This window comes from Vidua chalybeata, chromosome 5 (assembly GCF_026979565.1).
Source record: "Vidua chalybeata isolate OUT-0048 chromosome 5, bVidCha1 merged haplotype, whole genome shotgun sequence".
NCBI lineage: Eukaryota > Metazoa > Chordata > Aves > Passeriformes > Viduidae > Vidua > Vidua chalybeata.
In genome coordinates, this window is record NC_071534.1 from 19904129 (window position 1) to 19927767 (window position 23639).

Here is a 23639-nt window from a genome sequence, read left to right on the forward strand (position 1 = left end):
CTTGGACAGGTTTCCCAGCAGGATGGCTGCGCACTATCCTGGAGCCCTGAGGGCTGGTCCCTCCGTGTCCAGCTCCTGTCCCAGCATTACTCATCCCGGCAGGAAATCACCAGCTCTGTAGCGTGGGGAGGCAATGCCCCACAGCAAACACTCTGCTTCAGCTGGGAGAGCCTGGTCCTTCCTCAGGGCGAGGTGTCAGCCCAGCACCCCAAATCCAGGTGGGAAAAATCCCTCTGACGGAAGTTATTTAATCTCTGTGCAGCCGCCCAGGAGGAGGATTCACCTCCTTGGGGGCATCTGGCGGCCCCACCATCCCTTTCCCGCTGCCGATGGTTGCTCTGTCTCCCCCATGGCGGCTCCGCAGCTCTGAGCTCACATACGAGGATGGGCTAAAGTAGCAGAAAGCTGTTGGATCCTACCACAGAGTTACTGACTTCTCAGCTACAGACTGCATAGCAATCAGCAAGGGGGGGAGGCAGCCAGGGAAAGGGAGCGGAGCGTAAAGGGAGAAAGAGTGTCAGGGAGAGGGGGGATCTGGGGACTAGAGCAGGGGGGCAGCAAGGGGCACGGGCAAATAATGCCAGAGAAGGAGGGAGCCAGGCAGGAGGGGGAGACCTAAACCCGTCGCTGAGCCACGAAGGCACATCAGCACTCCGTGGGATGGACGCTTCTGGGAGCAAAAAATTCTGAGAGGCAGAGGCAGAAGGAGAGCGCTGGCGTGGGCAGGGCAGAGTTAGGAGAAGAGCAGGTCGCAGCGGAGAAGTAGCTCTTCGGAGGGGAAAAAAATAAACCTAGGCTGGAGGCGAGCGAGGACTGCAGAGAGACTGCCCTGATTCCTCCGGTCCGGCTGAGACATTTCATGGTGAGATGGAGAGACCGGCCGCTTTCCCCTTCCTCTGATGTTGGCTCGGCACGGCTGGAGCAGGCGGCAGCCCTCGGCAGGACCCGGGTAAGAGGCGGTGCCGGGGCGCGCTACTCTGCTCACCGGCATGAGAGCGGGAAGGGTTTTTCTCCCTTAGGAAAATAATGTATTGTTTCATTTGCGTTCGCTCTGAGGAACAGCTATAAATATAACTTGGGGAGAGATGCGTGGCTTCGTGTGAGCGTGCCAGTGAATAATAAAGTTGCCTTGTGTGCATGGCATATGCACGCACAGCTACCGGGGCGGCCGCGGGCCGAGGGGCAGGGGTGGGCTCCTGCCTCTAAACCTCCCCAACTTCCCTCCCCGCCCCCTTGCCACCCTGACTTTGGTCCCTTTGCAGGTAACTTCTTCATTTTTTCAGCTCCCCATGTTTCCTTAGTGTCTTCTCGCCCTGGGCTGGGTCTTGCTCACCTTTTGCGTCTCTTGCTCTGTAGATTCTTCTCTGTGCTGGTCCCGGCCAGTTCACACAGAAAAAGGCAGCTGGAGGCCTGCTCTCCAAGCTCTTGGGTGCAAATGGGGCTGAAGTGGATGTGTTTGTTCTCCTGCTGCCTGTGGAGCTTTTTGGGCTCCAGATCTGCCCCCTCTCCCTCGCCTTCCACCTCTCCTAGTCCCAGCATGGCTGATCCTGCCAGTGGTGGTCCAACATCCCCAGACAGGCACGGTGCAAAGGGTCTTCTGGATAGTGGCTTTGGGTGAAGGAGCTCAGGAGGAAGCCGTGAGCAAACTACCAGAGAAACTCTGCCTTTGCTCCCTGTTCAGGTCGGTTTCCCCAGCAGGGCAGGAGTGGGCAGGCAGGTTTGCATGGTGCTGGCAGATCACCTTGGACATCCCTTGCCCTTCAGCCCCCACGGCCCTCCCTCCTGGGCAAATAACCTGGAGTCATCCAAATCCTTCTGGCAAGAGCCTGGAGTTTCCTATCCCTGCAGCCCAGCCCTGACTCCACTGATGGCAAAGCAAACAGCAGCTCTGGGGCCTCTCCCTTCTCCCCTTCCTCCCCCTGGGGGTGTGCTGTGAAGGGCAGACCCTGTGACAGTGCACACGGGAATGTGTGGCAAAGGTGACGTAGCTCTAAGGCTACCTTCAACCCCTGCTCTGTGCCCTCCTTGGCTGCTCAGGAGGAGTCATCCACACGAGGTGGGAGGTGTGGAGATGAGCCCAGGGTTTGGGGTTACCCGGAGCCTGGGAGGGATCAGGCAGGTGCAGGGGAATACATCTTGACAGAGACATGGGAATGTGTCCCTTCCCCTTCCACCACCAGAACTGGCACCCACAGAAGCCTGAGACACTCTGGCGGTGGGTGGCCACTCCTGTTTGCAGACACTGAAAATAATAATCTATACAGGGCAAATATGTGCCTTAGGGGGAAGCATGAATCTGCTGGGGACAGGGAGTGGTGGGGAAGAGGACAAATGGTGAGGATGGACACAGAAAGGATAAGCTGGAGAGGGCTGATCTGGAGGGAAGCGGGTTCTCTCTCCTCCACCTTTTTTCTTCTTCCAACTCTCCCCATTTGGGGATCAAAGTGCTAAGATCACCACACCCGACATGTGGTGCTGGCAGGGGGCAGGCAGTGGTCCTTGTCCCTTGCAGTCCCCCGCCATGGTTTTCAAGGAAAGCCAGGAGGTGGCTGGGGAGGGACGGAGTTTCTTGGCAGGACCAGTCTCCACTGGCCCCTCCAGCTTCTCGGCCACCCCAAGCTCAGCCATCGGCCACGCCCGGGAAGCAGCTGCATCCCTGGGGTGTTGTCAGTGACAGGAGGGTGCCAGCAAGGGGGAGGAGGGCACGGTGATGGATACCTGCGCCCGCCGCGCGCTGACATCAGTGCGGACGCAGAGCGGAGCAGTTAATGGCCCTGTGCCCTCAGCAAGCCCCGCTATCCCGCCTGGTTATTGCACTGGGCTGGCTTAACCTGGCAGCGCGGCCAGGGATCGATAGATGGATGCTGGCGTCTCAGCAATCGATCCCTTACTCATCCACGCGGCTCCCAGCCTCCCGCTGGTGCTCGCTTTTCTGTGAATGGCACAGGCTGAGTGAAGCCGTCTGCACTTGCCTCGCAACACTGCGAAACTGAGTCAGGCTAAATTCCTGCTCCTTGATGTCACTGCTCCTGTGCCCCTTACCAGGGCGGAGAGGCCTCACAGGAAACCCCCAGAGGCACTGGCACCGGTTTTCCTCGCCAGACAAGGTGGTTTTAATGGTGATGGTTGGGATTGGACCCCCTTCTTGTGAGAAATGCTGCTTCTCTGGCAGTCGGGGCTTGGGACAGGCAAGAGCTGCTTTTAAGCTGGTTCTTGCCCTCAGACCTCTGAGGCTCGTTCTGCAGCAGTGAAGGTGGTGCCATGGCACAGGCTGCTGAGGGATGGGAGTTGGCTGCAATGTGACCCTGTCACCGTGGCCCCAGAGACCCATGCACCTCCATGCCTGTCCTCCTGGGAGCCTGGCAGCAGGCAGCTTGCTTCAGGGACAGTTTTGGCATTCACCCACCTGTTTATCTGGGAAGGAGATGCCCACCATCTCCTGGCACCAGCCATGCTGGCACAGCAGCACCACTGCTGCTCTCACTGGAAATCAGAGACTGGAGGGTGGAGAACAAGGTACTCTCCAGCCCGGCACCTCCCCACGCCGCCAGCCAGGGGCTCCTGCCGCCACTCTGCCCACGCCCCTGCCACCATAGCAGTGGGTCTGCCCCTCACAATCTGGACGGCTTTTTTATTTCTATGGCAACATTTCTCCAGAAACACTTCAGAGGGAGCCTGGTGCTGTTTGATAATGAGGGAAGCAGCGTCCCCCATTCTGTCCCCTGCAAAGGGCTCAGAGAAACGACCCTGACACATCTCCCCACCTCCTTCCCTCCCTGGCAAGTGGTACCAGCATTGGTACAAAGAGCTGCTGGCCTTGTCCCAGCTGCTTCTCTGCTGCCTGCTCTCCTTTCCCCTGCCTTCAGCTTGGCTCTCCCCTCTGCTCTCGCCGGCTCCCTTTCTGCTGGCAGCCCGCTAAAGCACCCGCGCAGACTGACCAGCTGAAAGGAGTCTCAGAGCAAGTGGATGTCGAAAGTGACTCTTCTGTAGAGGAGGGTAAAGCCCGGGAGAGCTGTATAGATCGGCCCCGCCAGCAGCACGGTGAGTGCGGGGGCTGAAGGGCACCGGGGATCCCAGAGGCTGGGCAGACAGGCGCTTCTCCCCTCTGAAAAGCTCGATGGCATTATGAAGAGGCGGTGCCTGCCACGGGACCAGACACAGCGGCCCCAGAACTCCTCTCCTCTCCCGTTCCCGTTGCTCCCAGCACCAAGAAACAGCCTCGTGTCTGGGTGGAGGTGAGCAGGCAGAAGTTGCGGGCAGCACCGAGCGCCAGCGGGCGACAGGCAGGTGAGCAGGCAGGATCCCAGCGGGAGCGACTGTCGCAGCCCGGAGGAGCAGGGTATGACCGCAAGCCGTAGTGATGGCGGGGGGGAATTATCGCAGTCCTGGCAGTGTGCAGATGCAGCCGCCGTGTCCCGCTTCGCTCTGCTCTCCCCCAGCCCGACCCTGCCCGCGATGGCAGCCCCTCCCTGTCGGAGAGCTGGGGGGTAGGGGAAGGAGCGGGCAATGGTACTCCGTACTGCGTGAGTTGGGCAGCACTAAGGCTTGACCCCTTCCAGATGTACTTGTTAAACCTGACGGATCAAGCCACAGCAACAGAAGTCAGCAAACCTGTAGTGAAATACTTGATCCGCTCTCTGCGGTTTTGCAGTTTACCTGGGATGCTCCCTCTGCTCTGTTTCGGGTGCCTAGCAGGCATGGCTGAAAGGGGAGCAGCTGGGGCCCTTTCAGGAGACTCGTGGCTCTGGTCAGCTCCCTCTTAGCCTAGCGACAAGGTGGGATGAAGGGAGATTTTTTCCCCTGTCGCTGATGGGTTAGTGCTTAGCAGCCAGGCCAGGCTGGGAACTCAGCTGTCGTGCAGCAGCTGGGTGCGGAGAAGCGGCTGCAGCCTCTCTCGATCAGGAGCTTGGCGCAGAGCAGGCTTTGTCCTGGTTATTGTTTGCCCTTGCTGCTGTCACTGTTGTTATCATCATTCATAAACTATTTGCAGGCACCTGCCTTGCTGGGTGCCTGGCCGAGTCACAGGCAGTCCATCCCTGCCCTGTCAAGACCACAACTGTAGCAGGCAGGCTGATGATGTAAGCCACTCTTACCCCCCTTTTCCTGCACACCGATAATTATCCTTGTCTCCTGACTAGCCAAAAGCCATCAAGACATCCCACATGGCCAGGCACTTTGTGCTGAAGAGATGGTGAAGGGATGCTGCTGGGAATGGCCTTACACCAGGCTTGCACAGGGCAGGACGCCCAGTGAAGGGAGTTCCAGAGATGCAGAGATTAGTGAAGACACCCTTTGCACTGTGCTGGGAAGCTGGAGGAGGTGACCTGAGTGCACTGCATCTGTCTGGGATGTGAGGACTTCAGGGACACCCCAGAGCCTTCAGTTTTTCGGCTCTTGCAGGTTTCGCACCAACCTTTTGGGGTCTAGTCCATGGTTTTGGTGGCAGGTTGCTGGGGGTATGTGAGCCCCTGTTTCCTCAGGAGCAGGTGGGATGCAGTCTGCACTCTGGCTGCTACAAAAGCTCAGTTTCTTTTTGGCCAAGAAGACCACCCAGGGAAGGCCAGGGCCCTTCTGAGCATTTAGTTTTTCCTGTGATGCCAGCTACAGAGAATAACACCCACCTTCCTCACTCAGCAAAGAAAAGCAGGGACTTCTCCCCAGCTGCCACTCCAACAGCATCCTCTCCTTACAATCCTGCTCAGTCCACCCCCCAGCCCCTGTGTCATGTACCCCCAGCCCCATTTTGGCCAGAGAGGAGTGGGTGAATGCCGGTGCCAGTCCCACCAACCCCACCATGGGGTATCCCCCACCTAGTCTGAGATGCTGGGGAGTAGGCAGCTGTTCTTGCAGCGCCATTGTCTGGACGGTGCAGCCGCAGCAGGAATCGCTGGGGCGGTGTGGGAGCAGGCAGGAGGTGATGCTGTCACCTTTCTGTGCCTCTTCCTGACTTTGTCATCCTGGGGACCTTTGTGTGGTTCCCATTTTTATCTGTTTTTTCTCCCTCTCACTCTTTCTCTCCTTCTCTCTTCGCTTTCTTCTCTCCCCCTCCCATCAGCATGTGGGCTGATCACTGCTCAAACTTTTAATTCAGATGGTAATTGGAATAATAATACGGGCAGAATCCTTCTGGCTCCGTTGCTGCAGCTGGCTTCAGGGAGCTATGAATAGCTCTGAGTCACACACTGAGATGGTTTAACTTCAAATCATTTTGTTTTGTTTTCATATTACCCATCTTCAGGCTTCAGAGCTTCACAGGGGGAAAAAATATCCCCCCTTCTCACTCCACTTCAAAATATAAACCGGGCAGAGGCACATGAATAAAATCCTCTTTTGGAGAGGGAAACTGGTCAGCGGATCATGCCTTGAGGGGCAGATGGGGACTGTTGGCACCTGATCTATTTATAATTATTGAACGAAAAGGCAGAAGTGTGTATATAAAAATGGTATAGAGTTGATTACAGCTTCCTCCCCTCACCTTCCATATGTCAGTTGCCTTTTTAATATGGTAAAGCTCTCCTGCACAGTGACTGTGCCTTCGCGTGTGCCCGTACAGCGCCTGGCAGCCTGCCCTGCCGGCACGGAGCAGAGAGAGCTCGGCCACTGGCTCTTGTGGCAGGACAGGCTCCCATGGCACAGAGCTGCCCTATGAGCCCCCGCACGAACCCTGGGAATATTCATGAGGAATAGGAGAAGAGATGTAGTTAAAAAGAGGATGGAGAGGACACACTGAATGCTGCGGGTCTGCAAGGCTCTGCAAAAAGTCAGAGAGGTCCCTCCTCAGCTGCGGGTGTTTCCGCCCTGACTCCCCGAGAGGCGAGAAGTTCGTCTGCCGTGTTGTCACTGTGCCGAGCTGGCAGGATGGGGCTGTGGATGCTGATCCCAAGCCAGCCGGTGCTCCGCGGCCGGTAACAGGGACAAGGGCACAAAGAGGAGCGCAACCCGTGGCTGTGGTATTGACCACAGACAGGAGAGAAGCATTTGCCAGACAACTCCAGATAAAGCAAATACTAAGAGTGTAAAAATACCCTGGGATTTTTCCATCGTTGTCGCTCACAGTGTATGTCCCAGAGCACCAGATATGGTTGTTATAAAAAGAGAAGTGGGGGAGTGCTTTAGCGTGGACTTTTCTGTTCTGTTTCATGAGACTCTTCCATTGCAAATGTAAGGAAGGATTGACAATATATGATCTACTCTGGCAGGGGCTGGAGAAAGACTGGGACATGCGAGGCACTGCACTGTGTACAGGGATGGAGCAATGGAGGTGTTGCCCTGGCACCAAGCACATTCTTGACCTTATTATCCTGCAGATCCCTAGGAAAGGGACAGCAGCAGCGCAGCCCCACGTGCCTTCTCAGGGCCAGAGCAGAACTGGGGTGGCAGCGTGGGCTGGTGTGATGGCTTGTGCTGCTGGAGCACAGTGTCACACGGGAAGGAGGAGATGACTACAGCACCATGGTGGTGTCCCTGGAATTGCTCAATCTAAGACACAGAAGGAGGGAAAGTGACTGGGAAAGAGGGAAGGGTAGCACACGCTTTGGGGCTAGAGGCAGCTGCTGGCCCCTGGAGACCCATCTGGCTGACTGTTGCAATGCTGCAAGGCAGTGGCTGTAACATCCCTGCTGCAGCAGCTTTCAAAAGTGCTGGGAGGCTTCTGCAGGCCATGAAATTCATGGGTGTTCATGTACACCCAGGACAGGCAGCAGAGGGATGGAGAGGCATCTGTCCAGGCTGCAGCCTCCTGCCTAGCGTCTCTCCTTGCTGCACCCACCAGCTTGGTTTCATACCACTCCATAGGAGTTGCCACTCACTCTGCAGCTTCCTCCTTCACATGTGGGTCTCAGGAGACAGAGCAAGCTCCAAGAAATGCCCTCAGGCATGCTCTGGATTCGTGTCTCTGTCCTCAGCCAGGCTTTCCTCCCCCCCATCCATGTGACAGGCAGCTGCCTATTCAGGATATGAATATAATCCCCTTCTGCTGGAGACACCTCTGAGCCTTCCCCTTTCATTCAGTCTGCATTTCAGGTTTCCAAGTTGCAATGGGAGCTTTTCACAGCCATTTGAACTATGTTTACGTAGGGTTTGGGCTCCTGGTAAGCCCCCAGGCCTTGTCAAGCTGATGGAATCGATTTTGCCATCAGGGATTTCAGTGGTGGCCCTGGCCCACTAGCTGCTGAGGAGGGACAGTGACCCAATGTGGTAGCAGTCCCCAGCCCAGGCGTTTCTTGCCTGCCTGTCTGTCCTTCCCATGGCGGCACCACGCGCTGTGGGGGTGTGTTGGGGTGGAAGTGGGAAACGTGTTTATTTTTATTCGTCTCCTGGCTCGTGCCGCTCTGAGTTTGTGGCACTCGGTATTTCTAACACTTCCCTGTGCCAGCTGGCAGCAGGGGATGAATCAGATTGGCAGCACCACAGCATGGACCCTCCACTGGCCGTTCAGCTTAGAGCGATGCCTGTGGCCAAAGTGCTGGTGATGTCTCCTGCTCCTGTCCAGGGTGAGCCCCAACCAAGTGCCAGTGGCTTGACTTTGCTGGTGGAGGTGTCTCAGTACTCTGTGGGACAGAGTTGTCACCTCTGACCCATGCTGCCTGCCCGGGCTGGATCATCCCTGTCCCTCCTTTACGTTGGAGGTCTCAGGTGGCTTCATGAGCTGCTCTCTGCTCACTGGCAACATCCCCAATCTGGGGTCAGCTCTACAGCCAGGAGGACAGCTTATCCTCATGTTGCCAAAAACACCTTTTGCAGCTGTTGTGGTTTAACCCCAGCAGGCAACTTAGGTGTCACTCAGCCCCTCTCTCCCTCTCTTGCCCCCAGCCACAGTGGGGAGGGGAATCGAAAAGAAAAGATAAACTTTGTGGGTTGAAATAAGAACAATTTAATAATTGAAACAAAATATAACAATAATAAATATGTTAATCATATTAATATTATTATGAACAACAACAATATTAATAACAGAAATAGTAATAATAAGCACAGAGAGAGAGAATAACAGGACCCAACAGAAACAAGTGATGCACAACCCCATTACTCACCACCCAATGATTGATGCCCAGCACATCCCCAGGCATTCGTCAGCCCCTTCAGTTAAATCCCCCAGTTATATTCTGGGCATGATGTTCTGTGGCATGGAATATCCCTTTGGCTAGTTTGGACCAGCTGTTCTGGCCATGCTCCCTCCTGGATTCATGTGCAGCTCCTCAGTGGCAGAATATGGGCAACTGAAAAGTCCTTGTCTTGGAGTAAGCCACTACTTAACAACAACTCCAACTTGTCTGTGTTATCAGCATTATTCTCATACTAAATCCAACACTATGCTGGCTACTATGAAGAAAATTAATGCAGTCCTAGACAGAATCAGGACAGCAGTTGATTGCTTCCTCCCCCTCCCCTGCTTCTGACAACTCAGCACACATGGAACTTGATGACATCACAGACCTTGGAATGTTGGTGGTTCCAGTTGTCCCCAGAGCCAAGATGCAGAGGTATATGGCTCTCCTCTCCCTCCTGAACATCCTGGTGTTCTAAACAGAGGGATTTTGGTGGCCGCAACAAGCATTGCTGAAGCTGCAGAAGGTGGCACACTGCTTGTCAGTGTCAACAGCCTGCATGGCCTGCACTCCAGGAGGACAATTTGGATTCTCCTGCCTACTGCAGCTGAGAGCATCCTGAAAAATGTCGCAGCCATTTCGCGTCTTTGGGCTAATGATGATGGTCTACCCAGAGTCTCAAGACTTGCAAGGTGATGACGACAATGATAGTGATGATGATAACAGTGAAGGATCAGGAAACTGCCAATCTGACCTTCCTTCACCCTTGTGCAAGAGCAGTCACAGCACAGATGAAAATCAGACAGAGGATCTGGGAGAACCCACATTTTTCCTAAATCCTGGGCACTCTTATATGGTGAAAGATAAACAGCTGTTGTTGGCCAAGCATGCACTGAAGCTTGAGGAGGAAGATCAGGAGTTTCAGGAACCATTTTACAAAGACATGGGAATGTCTGATAGCTTGGCTGGAGATGAGGAGCCCATCCCAACCTACCACCTTCCTGGGCATCAGAGGTTGCCGGCTCTCCAAAAGGCCGGTACAGCAACAAGTGGTTTCCATGCTTCTTTCCAGCACAGTTCAGGACAGCACTTGGGGACAGAGGCCGCTGCCACACAGGCCCATGCCAGTGACCATTATGTGGGACACCCAGAGAGCACCACGGGAGTGGAGCCCCACGTGCTGTGCGAGGAGGATGGCAAGGACAGCGAGGACAGCGAGGACAGCGAGGACAGCGAGGACAGCGAGGACAGAGAGGACAGAGAGAACAGAGAGTCCCCGTCCCTGCAGCCGACCTACGACTCGCTGTGGCAGGAGAACAGCATCCTCAGGTCGGAGAATGAAATGCTCAGGAATGCGCATGTCATGCTCACATCGGAGAACTTTACACTCAGGCAGGCGTTCAAAGAGCTCAAGAAGGACAGGGCTGTGTTCATGAGGGATGACGACGTGCTCAGGGAGGAATACGGCGTGCTCAGGGAACAGTATAACAGGCTCGAGAGTGAGAATGCTGCACTCAGGAAGGAAAATGCCACGGTCAGGAGAATGTTTGACACCTTCCAGAACAACTTGAAGAGACAGGCGTGCGTGGTGGTGAGCCTGCAGGATCAGCTGAAGACCAGCCAGGCTGAACGAGAGAAGGAAGCCCAAGAGCTCCAGTCCTTAGTGCAGGAGACTGAGTGTCATCTTCAGCTAACAACCCAGCGGGCTCTGAATGCCGAAACAAATGTGGAGAGGCTGAAGCAGAAGATCTTTATTCTCCAAGGACAGCTGGAGAGATGCAAGCTGGAGAATGAAAACCTGAGAACAGACTGGCCTGGAAGCAGTGAAGCACAACTTAGACTTCACCAGGCAAAACCCCCACGAGCTCATAATGGGCAAAGATGCCTCCCTCAGGCAGTTCTTGCCTCAGAAATGCTGCCTGTTGTTACTGAGGTCCTTGAATCCACGAGAAAAATTCTCAAATTTTAAGCAGAGAAAGATTTGTGAGTGCAGTTCTGTGTGAGTTCCATGGATCCGTGCATGGCCCAAGGCCATCGTTCTCCCACTTGTAACCATTTACTGCAAATAAAAGCATTTACTTTCCCATTCTCAAAAGTGTGTGCTCAGACTGGTAGCCTTTATTCTTTGTGGAAATACTTTCCTTGTGATTAAGTACCAATTGCAGGTAGTGATGTGGCTTTAGCTGCTGATACTCTGGGCACTGTGGAGCCAGCAGCAAAGGCTGCCCAGGCTCTCAGCTGCATGATCCAGCCATGGTGGACTCTGTGCAAGAGGCTCTGCCACAGCTCTGGCTGGCATGAGCTTCCATGTGGGAGCCAGGAGGAAGCACAGCACCACAGGATGCAGAGCTCTTACACAGTGTGCTCATCCCATCCCATAGCTGTACCAGCCTGAACTGGAGATGAACAAAGTCCTTGTACTGCATCTGCTTCCTTTGCCCCTTCTTGGGAAGGGGGAGAAGGTGAGGAGCAGAGATCCAGAACTGCACAGTTTCACAAAGCAACTTAGGTCCTCCTTCCTTTCTTTTGGAACTGGCTGCTGCCTGGGCCAGAAAACCAAAATCTCTAGAAATGGTGCACCTGTTTCTGCAGCTGGAGAAAGAGAGCTGTTTCTACAACTTTCAGGAAATTGTGAATTACTTATGTGTGTGAGCTGTGACAGTGCCTTCCCTGTGTTATTGGGGTCAGTGCTGGCTAAGGATGAGCTTGGCATATCCAGGCTGGCTGAGAATGATGCCAGTTGAAGAGGATGCCTTTCCTCTCCTGGCTGGGGCTGGCACAGAGGGTCCTACCTAAACTGCTCACTTTTGCCATCTCCCAAAGTCATGTGGGACCCTGCAGTCTGAACTCACCATGTAATTGCTCTAGTCAGCTTTATCCCAGCAGGACCATCTGTGGGTATGAACTGACCTCTCTGACAACATTTCTGATTAGCTTAGGTTACCAGCCCCAGGATCTGCTCTAAATTTACCCAGCTGCACAGCAAAAATTCCTGGCCAAACCAACTTCATGATGTTGTAGGGCAGTGAGCTGGTGGGAGCTGGCAGAGTTCAATGTCAAAGTGCTTTTTCCTGTTGGGGATTTTTGGGCAGCTGTTCATTTTTGTCTCTATATGGTGAGTTGCAGGTTACAAGGTTGTTTTCTTCTCCTGGTCCCATAATACTCTTGGTCTGAACAACCATGTTTGTGTTGCTGCAGAGCTTTAACTGCCTCAGAAAATGAGTAATCTTCATCCCATCAGATGTAATTCCTGGAGCTCCCTTCTTGCTGCTTTCCAGTCTCTGGTCCTAACTGAGGAAAGCTGGTGGGCACCCCTGGCCACGTGCAGCATCATTCTGGGGTACTGAAGATGAGATGAGGATGGTTCTCACCACCTTTTCCATCCTAGGCAACATCATTTGCTGTTCCTCTCTCCTGTCCATGCACAACCACTTGCAAGCAGCTCTAAGCCTTACATTTGATCCCAAAATCCTTGTATTTTTTTTCCATATCTGGCAACCAGTGGCTGTTCATTGGTGAGGCTGGGAGGAAATAGACTGGCTGGCTCTGTCTGCATACACACTCAGCACTGGCTGCTGTAATCCAAAGGCTACAGTGCAGGATTAGCATGGGTGTACAAAGCCCTTCCTAATCTGTGAGTCATTACCCCTTCAGTGCATTTCACTTCCCAGCAGCTCTGGGCAGGTGGAATAGGTTGGCTCTCGAGTCTTTGACTTCCCCATCCTTCCATTCCGGGAGGACTGGGTTGGGACATCTGCTGGACATCCTCCCCGGACTCTGCTGCTGAGCTGCTCCTTGGCTGCTGTACACAGGGCACGTCACAAGGTTTGTTTCCTCTAACTGGCTTCTCCTTGGCTACTCCTGAGCCCTTCCTTTTCATCATTTCTTTTGGGCTCTACCCATTGCTTTCCTTCTTTTATTTGAAACAGGGTGTTCTGCACACCCTGGAAAAAATCTCCTCAGGGTTAGGCTGGGCTGACAGGGATCCCTGAGGGCTGCTGTGCATTTCTGTGCTTTGTTAGTCTTTGTGTGAGAGGTATTTAGCCTGGCTGAGCTCTCGCCCTGGTGTAAGCTCTGATATTAATATAATGGCTCAGGGCGAGGGCCCTGTGAGCTGCTCAGCTGCTGTGCCCTTGGTCTGGAGGGCGGTGACCGGCCAGCCTTGCTCCTCCGCTGGTGGGAGGCACAGTCTGCGGGCTGTGCACCCACTCTGCATCCATCAGCTCCTCACCTACCCGAGCCAGGCTGCAGCAGGTGCCCCAAGGAGAGCTCCCAACACACCCTGAGCAAAAGCCGGGAGCCCTGTGCCCGCTGCTCTGGACTGGGATGGGTGCTGCTGGGGGGGATCTGACTGGGTTTTGCTTTGTCCTTCTCTGCCAGGCACGTGCCCAGGAGCAATTGCAATGGCAGCGCTGGTCCCAGCTCGCCAGAGCTGAAATCTGGAGCTGCTCAGTCCCACGTGAGTGCTGCTGCATGAGTTCCCACGCCCTGCCAGCTCCCACGCCCCCCTGACACCCGATGACCGAGCAAGCCATGGGCAGCGTCCGAGTCAATCGGTGAGTAACCCTCCCCTTGAGACCTGCTGCTGCCCTGAGTGACCTGGTCCTCCTCATCTGGCCCCTCAGACCCTAACTTCAGATTGCCTTTTGATACATTCTTCTCAAATTACCTGTCAGCAGCTTTCCCGTTCCAAGGAATGACTCCTCTCTCTTTCTCCAATCCAAAACATGCCTTATGTAGGGGTAGTGCTTGGAAGAATACTATGGAGGAGAAGCAAAGCACTGCATGGTGCTGGACCAGAAATTACAGATTCCAGCAGCACTGCAGAAGCCACATGTCCCCAGGAATCGCACATCCAGCCATCAGTGTTGTCCTTGTGATAGTATAGGGATAAAATATTTCTAAAATCATGGGATATTCAGGGAAGTTGGAAAGAAAGGTTGGGCCTGGTAGGCCCTGGGAAAATGTTGGGCTTTACTGGATCATGGAAAACTGCACCTGTATAATCATTTAATGACTATGATAAATGATATGATTGTTATATGATAAATGATATGATTGTTAAATGTGATGATTGTTCGGTAATTGGATATGATTATTGTTCAATCGTAACAGGAATCATGAGAAACAATGTTTGGGGGAGATTACAAGAATCCATGCTTGCATGAGATCAATGTATACAATACAACAATATAAGTTTAATAATTAATATGTAGTTATATAACAATAAGGATATAAAAACATGTTCATCCCGAACCCATGTCGGAGTCAGATTTGGGTCTGTACCCCTAACACCCAGAGCTCTTCAATAAAAGCACCTGCATATAATCATTCCGTGATTATGTGTTTCTGAGCGCTAACACTAGCCTTGAGATGGAGGCCCATTCTGGAGGACTCCAGCTGACATGTCAACACCACAGGGTGGGAGGGAGAGACTCCCAGGGTCCTGTGAGGCTGCAGCTTGTCAGGCGTGAGGGCAGAGCAGTCTTTGTGCTTCAGTGCACTCTCTTGGTTTCCTCAGTGGTCAGAGCACTGTCTACCATCACTTCTTTAAGGAGTATCTGCAAGTGTCACATGATCACATGAGGGGCAGTGTCAGAGCTGACTGTGAGGGAAGGGAGCCAGAGGGGCAAAGGTTTCCCAGAAAGCGTGTGTAGCTTCTGCCAAGGAAACTGCCAGTGCTTTGGCTGTTGATTTCCAAATTACACCTTTGGCTTTGGATAAGGGATGCTGGAAGACACACATGTTGCTGTGGCAACAGAACTGTCCTGAGGAAGCAAGTATATAAACACTGTCACCACACACCATGAAATCAGTGAGCAGAGGAGAAAATAGAAACTCCCAGCCTTGTATTATATGAGGGCCAAAATGTGATCAGGCTGTGGGTGCTTGCTCCCAGGCTTCCTCGCTGTCCCAGCTGCTGTCTAGTTTCAAAGCCTTGTATCCCTCCTCATCATAAAGGCTGGAAGGTACCACAGAGCTACAAGCTGCTGCTGCTTTGCTGCCCTGTCAGGACTTTGCTAGACGCAACCTCCAGGCAGCAACACTCAGCAAACATTGATCTCCACCAGTTTGGTCAGATTGGCACCACGGTGCCAAATAATAATCACTGAAACGTGCTGTTGTGAGATCCATCAGGGTGGTACTGTAGCCCTGTGAACCACCCACATCTCCTGCCCTTGCTGTCTCAGCGGTTGCTGTTGCCCTTCACATATTTCTGATGGAAATGCCTGCTGCTTCTGTTCCCAGGTACAGCATCGTCTCAACTGAAGAGGATGGACACAAGGTCTCTACGCTGGGCAGCATGAATGGGCACAGCCAGAATGGGAAGGGCCATGCTCCCCGGCGGAAGCACCGCAACCGTTTCGTGAAGAAGAACGGCCAGTGCAACGTTTACTTTGCCAACCTGAGCAACAAGTCTCAGCGCTACATGGCCGATATCTTCACCACCTGTGTGGACACACGCTGGCGGTACATGCTGATGATCTTCTCCGCCGCCTTCCTGGTCTCCTGGCTCTTCTTTGGCTTCCTCTTCTGGTGCATTGCTTTCTTCCATGGCGACCTCAATGCACCGGCGGTGGCAGGTAGTCCCTCTCTCCTCAAGCCCTGCATCATGCACGTAAACAGCTTCCTGGGGGCTTTTCTTTTCTCAGTGGAGACACAGACAACCATCGGGTACGGCTTCCGCTGCGTGACTGAGGAGTGCCCGCTGGCTATCATGGCAGTCGTGGTGCAGTCCATCGTGGGCTGCGTGATTGACTCCTTCATGATTGGCACTATCATGGCCAAGATGGCAAGGCCCAAGAAGCGGGCCCAGACCCTCCTCTTCAGCCATCATGCGGTCATCTCCGTGCGGGATGGCAAACTGTGTCTCATGTGGAGGGTGGGCAACCTGAGGAGGAGTCACATCGTGGAGGCCCATGTCCGAGCTCAGCTCATCAAGCCCTACATGACGGAGGAAGGGGAATACCTCCCCCTGGACCAGCGGGACCTAAATGTGGGCTACGATGTGGGTCTTGATCGTATATTTTTGGTCTCACCCATCATTATCGTTCATGAGATTGATGAGGAGAGCCCCCTCTATGGGATTGGCAAGGAAGAGCTGGAGACGGAGAATTTTGAGATTGTGGTTATTCTGGAGGGGATGGTGGAAGCCACAGCCATGACCACACAGGCACGAAGCTCTTACCTTGCTAGTGAAATCCTTTGGGGTCATCGCTTTGAACCAGTTGTGTTTGAGGAGAAGAACCACTACAAAGTGGATTACTCGCGCTTTCACAAGACATACGAGGTAGCTGGCACACCTTGCTGCTCAGCGCGGGAGCTGCAAGAAAGTAAGATGACCATCCTACCTTCTCCTCCACCTCCCAGTGCCTTCTGCTATGAGAATGAGCTGGCACTTGTCAGTCAAGATGAAGACGAAGATGATGATGAAGTGGGTGTGGTATTAGGGGGCAACACCAAGGAGGAGGGAGGTATCATCCAGATGATGGATTTTGGAAGCCATCTGGACCTGGAGCGGCTCCAGGCAACTCTGCCTCTAGATACAATCTCATACCGCAGGGAGTCAGCCATCTAACTCCTCCAGCCTCCCCGTTCCGCACCCATTGCCCACAGTCTCCTCCGTTCCGTACCATACACTGGATAAGTCCCTTCACCACCAAATAATGCCTCCCATTATTGCCTCTCAGCCCCCAAATACACCAAGGCCTGGAGCTGCTTGGATATACTCCCTTTCTCATGAGGTCATAATGCCTGGGAGAGGAGTGAGGATGCACTGCTCTTTCTGGGTATGCAGCTTGGGCTAGAACCCCTTTCCTGCCCAGAGACAGGAGGGCAGCAGGCCTGGTTTCTTGTCTCTGGAGAGGTGACAGGAGTCCTTGCCTTCAGTGGAGAGACTGGGACCCACGGCAAGTGTTTCTGCTGCTGAGGCAACAGCAGACTTTCTGTCCCCTCTCACTATGGGTAGGGCCCATGGCTGTCAAGGGTCATCGCCGTCACTGGGAGAGGAGTGACACCTAAGCACTGGCCAGATGAGGATAGAAGGGAGAATTTGGGACTCTTGGAGGGAGTGGGGAAGGATCTCAAGCGAGGGGTTTACTTGCATGTTTGTTGCTTGTTGCACATGATTCTGTATATAAAAGAGAAGGAAAACTGAGATTGATATTCTTCCACGGCAAACGCCAAGCTAGGAAACAAGGACGTTCTACACAGGCTGCTCTGCACTCTCCTTGGCTTTTGGTGTCTGTCACCTCCAGAAGCAGCTTGGCTCCATGGACTCAGATCCAGTTCTCCCAGTCCTCTTGAAAAACATGTCCTGCTCCTCTCCTGAGATAGTGGCAGAGGAGGCAGGGCCCTGTGCTTTCCACACTCAGACTGCTCCCTGGTGCAGCACAGCTGGGATGACAGACAGGTGACCTGACTGGACAGCAGACCCTCCACTTGCTCCTTTTGCCTCCACCATTCTTCTCCCTGATGCCATCAGCTGTAAAACAGAATTTGTAACTATTTATTTTTAATAAAGTCTAATATCCCAAGGGGAGGTTTGGAAGCAAAGGACAGACTCCAAGGCTGCAGCCTGGTATAGAGACTGATGACGGTTATTAGGGCTGGTGTTTGCTATTTGTATGGCATTGGACCCTGGAAGCCCCACCATGAGGACTCTCTTGTTCTGAGTCTCTCGGGTAAAGACCTATAACAAGAGGCTCAGAGAATTTGCTCAGGGAGAAGGTCATACAAATGTGTGTATGGAGGGAATAATCTGCATTAAAATTACCAGTAGGATGGGCCAAGCAACACTGTTTGCTTTGGAGATAGCGAGAGTTTTCCCTAGGGAAGGGTTATAGATGTGAAGAGATATAGATATGAAGAGGCAGTGACGTGCAAGACATTGCTCTAAATTCAAGATTCAAAAACCCCATGAAAAAACCTAAAGCGTCCCTTTTTGCTAGAGGCAAGTGAAGGGAGAATGAGGGAGGCTAGACCAAAGCTAGACCTGTAATATCACTTTGTTGTCATTTCACAAAAGAGGTGAAAACATGATGAGCATTTTCTTTCAGGAGCAGCAGAATCATGCCTTAAAAACTGCAGATGATATGAGGACAGAAAAACAAACAGGGAGCTCAGGAAGCTGCTCTGGGCACCCAGTAATTGTGCTGTGGTGGGAAATGGCTGAAGAAGTTATGACCCACCTAATTCCTGATCTACAAAGCAGAAAAAGTATCTCAATATCAACTTGGAACTGGTTCAAGAAGGAAAAGGAAGAGGGGGAGAAGCAGAAGGGCAAGGAAAGAAATAGCAGGACTGAGAGGAAGAAGCAGACACAGCAGGCAGATGGTGAAGAAGGAAGGGGAAAAGAGGAAGAGAAAGTGAGGTTATATGGAAGTGCATTTGAGAAAGAGCGCAAATAGACTCACAAGATGTGTCTGGGCCCAGACATGGTAATTTCTCATCCTCGGATGTAGGTTTTGTGGGAGAACAGCTGTCCTGCCTGGGTTTGCTCCATTCACTGGAAAAATTCCATTCACCAGAATAATTCCATTCCCCAACACCCTCTGGGCCCAGCCATGGAGCCAGTTTTCTAACCAATGAATGGTGCACCCATTCCATTTCTCCAGGCAGCCAGATTCTCCAGGACAAATGCTTTGGGAGACAGAGTCAAAGGCTTTACTGAAGTGCAGGTAGACATCATCCACAGCCTTGCTCTCATCCACTAAGCAGGTCACTTTGTCATAGAAGGAGATCAGGCTGGTCAAGCAGGACCCGACTTTCCCAAACCCATGCTGGCTGGGCCTGAGATCTGGGTTGTGCCACATGTTCTGTATGATGGCAAGGTGAATTGCTCCATGACCTTTCCTGGCACTGAGGTCAGGTTGATGGGCCTGTAGTTCCCCAGATCCTCCTTCCAGCCCTTTTTGTAGATGGGTGTCACACTGGCTAACCTCCAGTCACCTGGGACCTCTCTGGCTAGCCAGAACTGATGATAAATGATGGAAAGGGGCTTGGTGAGCTCTTTCGCCAGCTTTCTCAGTGTTCTTGGGTGGATCCCATCCAGCCCCACAGACGTGGGAGTGTCTAAATGGTGTGGGAGGTCACTGAGCATTCCCTCCTGCTTTATGGGGCTTCATTGTGTTCCCTGTCCCTGTCTTCCAGCTCAGGGGACTGAGTACCCTGAGGACAACTGGTCTTGCTGTTAAAGACTAAGGCAAAGAAGGCATTAAGTACCTCAGCCTCTACCTCGCTCCTGTAGTGATCCTCAGCTCCAGAGCCCATCTGCCAGAGCAGTTTGCCTCAAAGCCTTCAGTGAAATGATGGATTCAATGGATTTTGAGTGGCCCCCATCCCTCCTGGTTCTGCTGGTGCTGAGGCAGAGCTGCCTCTCCTCAGAGCTCTAATGCTACTGATTTGGGAACTGGAGTGCCTCTCTCAGCACTAAATTTGAGAGTTTGCTGGTTTCGGAAATGAAGTCACCCCCTCCTTTCATTATTTACTTATTTTCCCCTGGGGGAATAAGCAAGGGCTGGTATTGACCTGGCTTTTAATACAGCTTTCAGAGTCATGTGCCTGCCACTGGCCATGGAAACAAACTAATGGACCGAGAGGGAAGGACTTTGCGTGTGAGGACACGGGCATTCAGGACACAGGCTGGGGTGGTGGCCTCCAGGAGAGGGGGAACCCTCATGGCTGGGCACCCCCTCACTGGCATACAGCATCCTTTGGAAGCGGGTGGCAGTGCTTGGTGGGGATGAAGTGTCCCCTTAGCTCTTGGGAGTTTCACCAGTCACACTCATCAGTGTGCAGAGATGCCAGGCAAGGGTGGTGCACCAGGGCCATGGGCACGCACAGCTGGAGTGGTTGGGGCCGCACACAGGTCAGCACTGCCACCCCTCCCTTTACCTGGGGGCCTCTTGTGGGAAAAATGGGACAAGATTGCAATCAATCTGAGGGAACAAGCATCATTCAGCCATACTGGTTCCAGCCCGCTCCGTATGTCTGAACCTGCTGGATGTTTTCATGTCATGTTTGGCATCACAGTGGAAAAGACAGTGAGGCATTGAAGAATTCCCAGCTAAATCCCTGCTGTTCATAATAAAATTGCAAGAAAGCTTTCAGTGCTGTCAGATCATTAGAGAGGGGAGAGAGAAGGGGGTGGAGGGAAGGGGACAGAGGGAAGGAAAGGAACAGCCAGTGCAGGAAAACAGGGGTGGTGAGCAAGTTTCTGCCTATCAGACACTCCTCGTGCAGCTGTGTTGCTGGAGCCACACACAGCCCCTCCAACAACATGGTGCAGCCACTCCAGTGTCAGTTCCTGCAGGCTGCACATGTGCCCACAGGGTTTGCTGATACACAGCAGCAGGACATCCTTCTGCACAGATGCTTCTGCACCTGCACACTGGAATCCCAGAGGACTCGTGCCCAAGTACACACTGCAGGTGCCTACATGTGCATGCCACACGTGGGGGCATAATCCATCCTACACAACTTCATCCCATAAACACCCAAGCACATTCACAAAAATGCCACACAGCAGCATCTCAACAAGTGCCTCTCTGGCCGTGTGCTGGGGACTCCTTTACGCAGCCTGTGAAAAGCCACCGGGAGAATAATTCATCCTGGAAAACTGTTTGCTGCAGAGAAGGCTTGACATTTTTAAGGATTCTGCAAATCAGCTGTCCAGGCCACGCATAACTGTAAACACACCAGGTGTTTCACCTTTTGCACACAGTGTGTGGAGCATCAGGTAGGTGATACCTCCTTACACTGTGCCCTCCAGAGAAGATACCTTTAATGCATGAGAGGGCATGATGTCCCTGGGGTCCTTCCCTCCTCCAGGATCTCATGGAGGGACTGCTGCCCTAAGACCTGCCTCCAATCACGAGGGACTGGCAGCTTGCTTTTCAGGAGGAAGACACTGCTTCTTTGTTTATTCAACCACAATCTATATTTCTTTCCTGTCTTACTTCTGAACATCTTACTTGGCTCATTATTGAAAGCTATTCAAATACCAGAAAGATAATGGGGAGAGGAAGGACTTTTTCCCTATGAATAAGATCCAGGCACTGGTTCAGATCCTCTACCCCATGACAACTAACCACGCTCTTGTCACTCTTGCCAGCTCTCAAATGAATGTTGTTGTTTGAAATGACACTTGAGAAACTTGTTTCATGTTTTATTTTTGGTGACACTTTTGGACAACCCTTTTGAAAAGAACTCATCATTGGCACCTTTCAACTCACACAAAACTTGCTCAGCAAAACATTTTGATACACGCTGCAACTAAAAATATTTTTAAGAAACACAACAATAATCTCAATTGAGGAGAAAATAGGTTTGGATTTCCATGATTAGGAAATGGTGCTGAAAACGTCTGTGCTTCTGAACAAACATGTTAGGTTTCAAACAGCTTGGTTTTGTCCAAGTTTTGCCCAGAAGTGGATAGGACACATGGCACTGCCACAGCAGCTGTGCACAGGCTCATGACCTCTGCAAGAATGCCTCCTCTGTGTTCTTTGAGCTTTAACAGCTCAGCTCTTCTTTGCCTTTGCAGGAGGACGTCTTGCAGCTTTTGGACCGGCAATACTAAGTGACCATGGTTTTAAGTGTCACAAAAAAAAAAAAAAAAAAAAAAAAAAAAAAAAAAAAAGTCTTACCCTCCCAGGCCATTAAGCGCTTGCCCCCGCGAAGTCAATGGGACTTTGGCATTGCCCGTGGTAAGAGCAGAGCTGGGCCCTAATGGAGCATCACTATTGGAAAAGCCCGCAGGGCCCGGCTCTGCGCTAAATCCGCAAAGCTGGGATGGGCTGTTGCTGCATGCGCAGGAGGGAGAGAGGAGGGAATGCAGCCTGCTGGGATGCTGAGAACGTGGGGTGGTGTAGGGCAGCTGGGGCAGCCTCGCTGGTGCAGACAGAGGGGGACAGCAGAGGGATGGGGAAGCCGGTGAGCCAGTCTCTGTTCGCAGCTGCCTGCGACACGGGACCCCGCGGCCGGGGAAGTCACACCAGCAGGAGCTGAGATGGCAGCCAGCCCTCGGAAGGGCTGCACGGGCTTCTCCTCCTGCCATGGTCCACAAGGTGGGGGTCCTGCCCCTGCCAGCCCCGGTGTGCTCCCGCCGGCAGGACGCGGCGCAGGGAGGCTGAGCGGCGCGGCGAGGCTGGGGAAGCCTGGCTATTGCCGGCCTCAGAGCACCATCTAGAGACGAAAGCAAGGCTGGCAGCCCCGCGGGGCCCGGCGTCACAGAATCTCTTAGGCTGGAAAAGACCTCTGAGGTCACCGAGTGCAGCCCTTAACCCAGCACTGCCACGTCCGCTACTAAACCGCGTCCCTAGGCACCATATCTACACATCTCTTAAACACTTCTGGGGATGGTGACCCCTCCACTTCCCTGAAAAGCCTGCTCCAGTGCTTGGCAGCACTTTCAGTGAAAAAATTTTTCCTAATATCCAAACTGAACCTTCCCCGGTGCAAGTTGAGGCCATTTCCTCTTGTCCTATTGCTTGTTATTTGGGAGGAAAGGCCAGCTCCCCTTGCTACAACCTCCTTTCAGGTAGCTGTAGAGAGCAGAAAGGTCACCCCAGAGCCTCCTTTTCTCCAGGCTAAACAACCCTGCCTCCCTCAGATGCTCCCCATAAGACTTGTGCTCATCCACACAGATCCCAGCATCCTTGCAGCTCCTGACTCCCCAGGTTCACCCAGTGCTGGTGGGACACTGTGGGGTTGGGCTGGGGCTGAGGCTGACTCTCTAGGCAGTGCCATGGGGCACAAGTGAGGTTTGGGAGAGGAAATGTTTGATCTGCAGTGAAAGTAGGCTCTGAGAGGACCAGCACCCACCACCAATGCTGCAATAAAGGTCAGCCCTCCTGACAGCCAGGCCATTGCTTTCACAGAGTGGGCACTGACTCTGAAAACAGCTCAGATATGTGCTACCACTTTGATTTCTTGTTGGGGACAAATCTGCAAAGCTATGCCAGCTCTGAGAAGTTAGGCAGAGATGACCTTTGTTCAGAGTCAGGTCCTTCTGGTTGCTGCCTTGCTGTCTGCTTGTCCTTCACTTGTTTCTCAGCTCTGACTGGTTGCATGAGCTCGATGTATAAAATTTGCTCCCTTTTTTCGTATTATTCAGTCCCTTGATGGGACACGTGCAGCCTGCCTCTCCCATGTCACAGGCAGGAGGGCAGCATGCTCGGATGGTGGGACAGGGGCAGTGAAGCTGCATGGAAGAGATGTCCTTGTCAGCATGAGAGCTATCAGGTAGAAGGCTTGCAATGCCCTGAGAGCTCTTCAGGCAACAATCACTTTGAATCCACTTGGGACAACAGATAACAACAGCCTGGCTTGCAAACTGTAAGAAGACTCTGGCCTTGGGCTTCTTCCAGGTCCCAAGGAAAGCAACACCAGCAAAGAAGTCACTGGGCTGCCAGTACAATGCTTTCCTTTGACCACATCCCCTCCAGAAGGGAAAATTTCATGTGGGTAATGCCTCTCCTTCCCGGATAGCCTGGCATGTGGACCCCAAGTGACTCACTGTCCATGTCAGGTCAGCCTGGAAAGATGAAAAGTGGAGCAATGCGATTCCACTGCCCTGATGTCTGTGAA

At 52.9% G+C, this 23639-nt stretch overlaps 2 protein-coding genes and 1 long non-coding RNA gene across 6 annotated transcripts; 2 read left to right on the forward strand and 1 right to left on the reverse strand.

Moving 5' to 3' along the window:
• Nucleotides 1-559: 559 nt before the first annotated feature.
• KCNJ4 (potassium inwardly rectifying channel subfamily J member 4) lies at nt 560-16626 on the forward strand. 4 transcript variants are annotated; one of them, XM_053942624.1, is made up of 3 exons: nt 560-949; nt 13428-13603; nt 15297-16626. In XM_053942624.1, exons 2-3 carry the CDS (start codon nt 13566-13568, stop codon nt 16624-16626), a joined length of 1368 nt encoding a protein of 455 aa, XP_053798599.1. In that variant the 5' UTR covers nt 560-949; nt 13428-13565. The 4 variants fall into 4 exon arrangements, with proteins under 4 accessions (XP_053798599.1, XP_053798598.1, XP_053798600.1 ...); XM_053942625.1 differs by lacking the exon at nt 560-949 and adding an exon at nt 3694-4287; XM_053942623.1 differs by lacking the exon at nt 13428-13603.
• LOC128787976 (endosome-associated-trafficking regulator 1-like) lies at nt 9421-11142 on the forward strand. Its single transcript, XM_053942627.1, is given in 2 exon segments — nt 9421-10850; nt 10852-11142. Coding segments are annotated over 2 exon segments (1377 nt in total). The 5' UTR covers nt 9421-9672; the 3' UTR covers nt 11051-11142.
• On the reverse strand, nt 16061-20119 carry LOC128787977 (uncharacterized). Its single transcript, XR_008430918.1, has 4 exons — nt 18464-20119; nt 16606-17532; nt 16237-16371; nt 16061-16149 (listed from the first exon to the last, which is right to left on the reverse strand). It is a non-coding gene; the product is annotated as an uncharacterized LOC128787977 (long non-coding RNA).
• Between the last annotated feature and the right edge of the window lie 3520 nt (nt 20120-23639).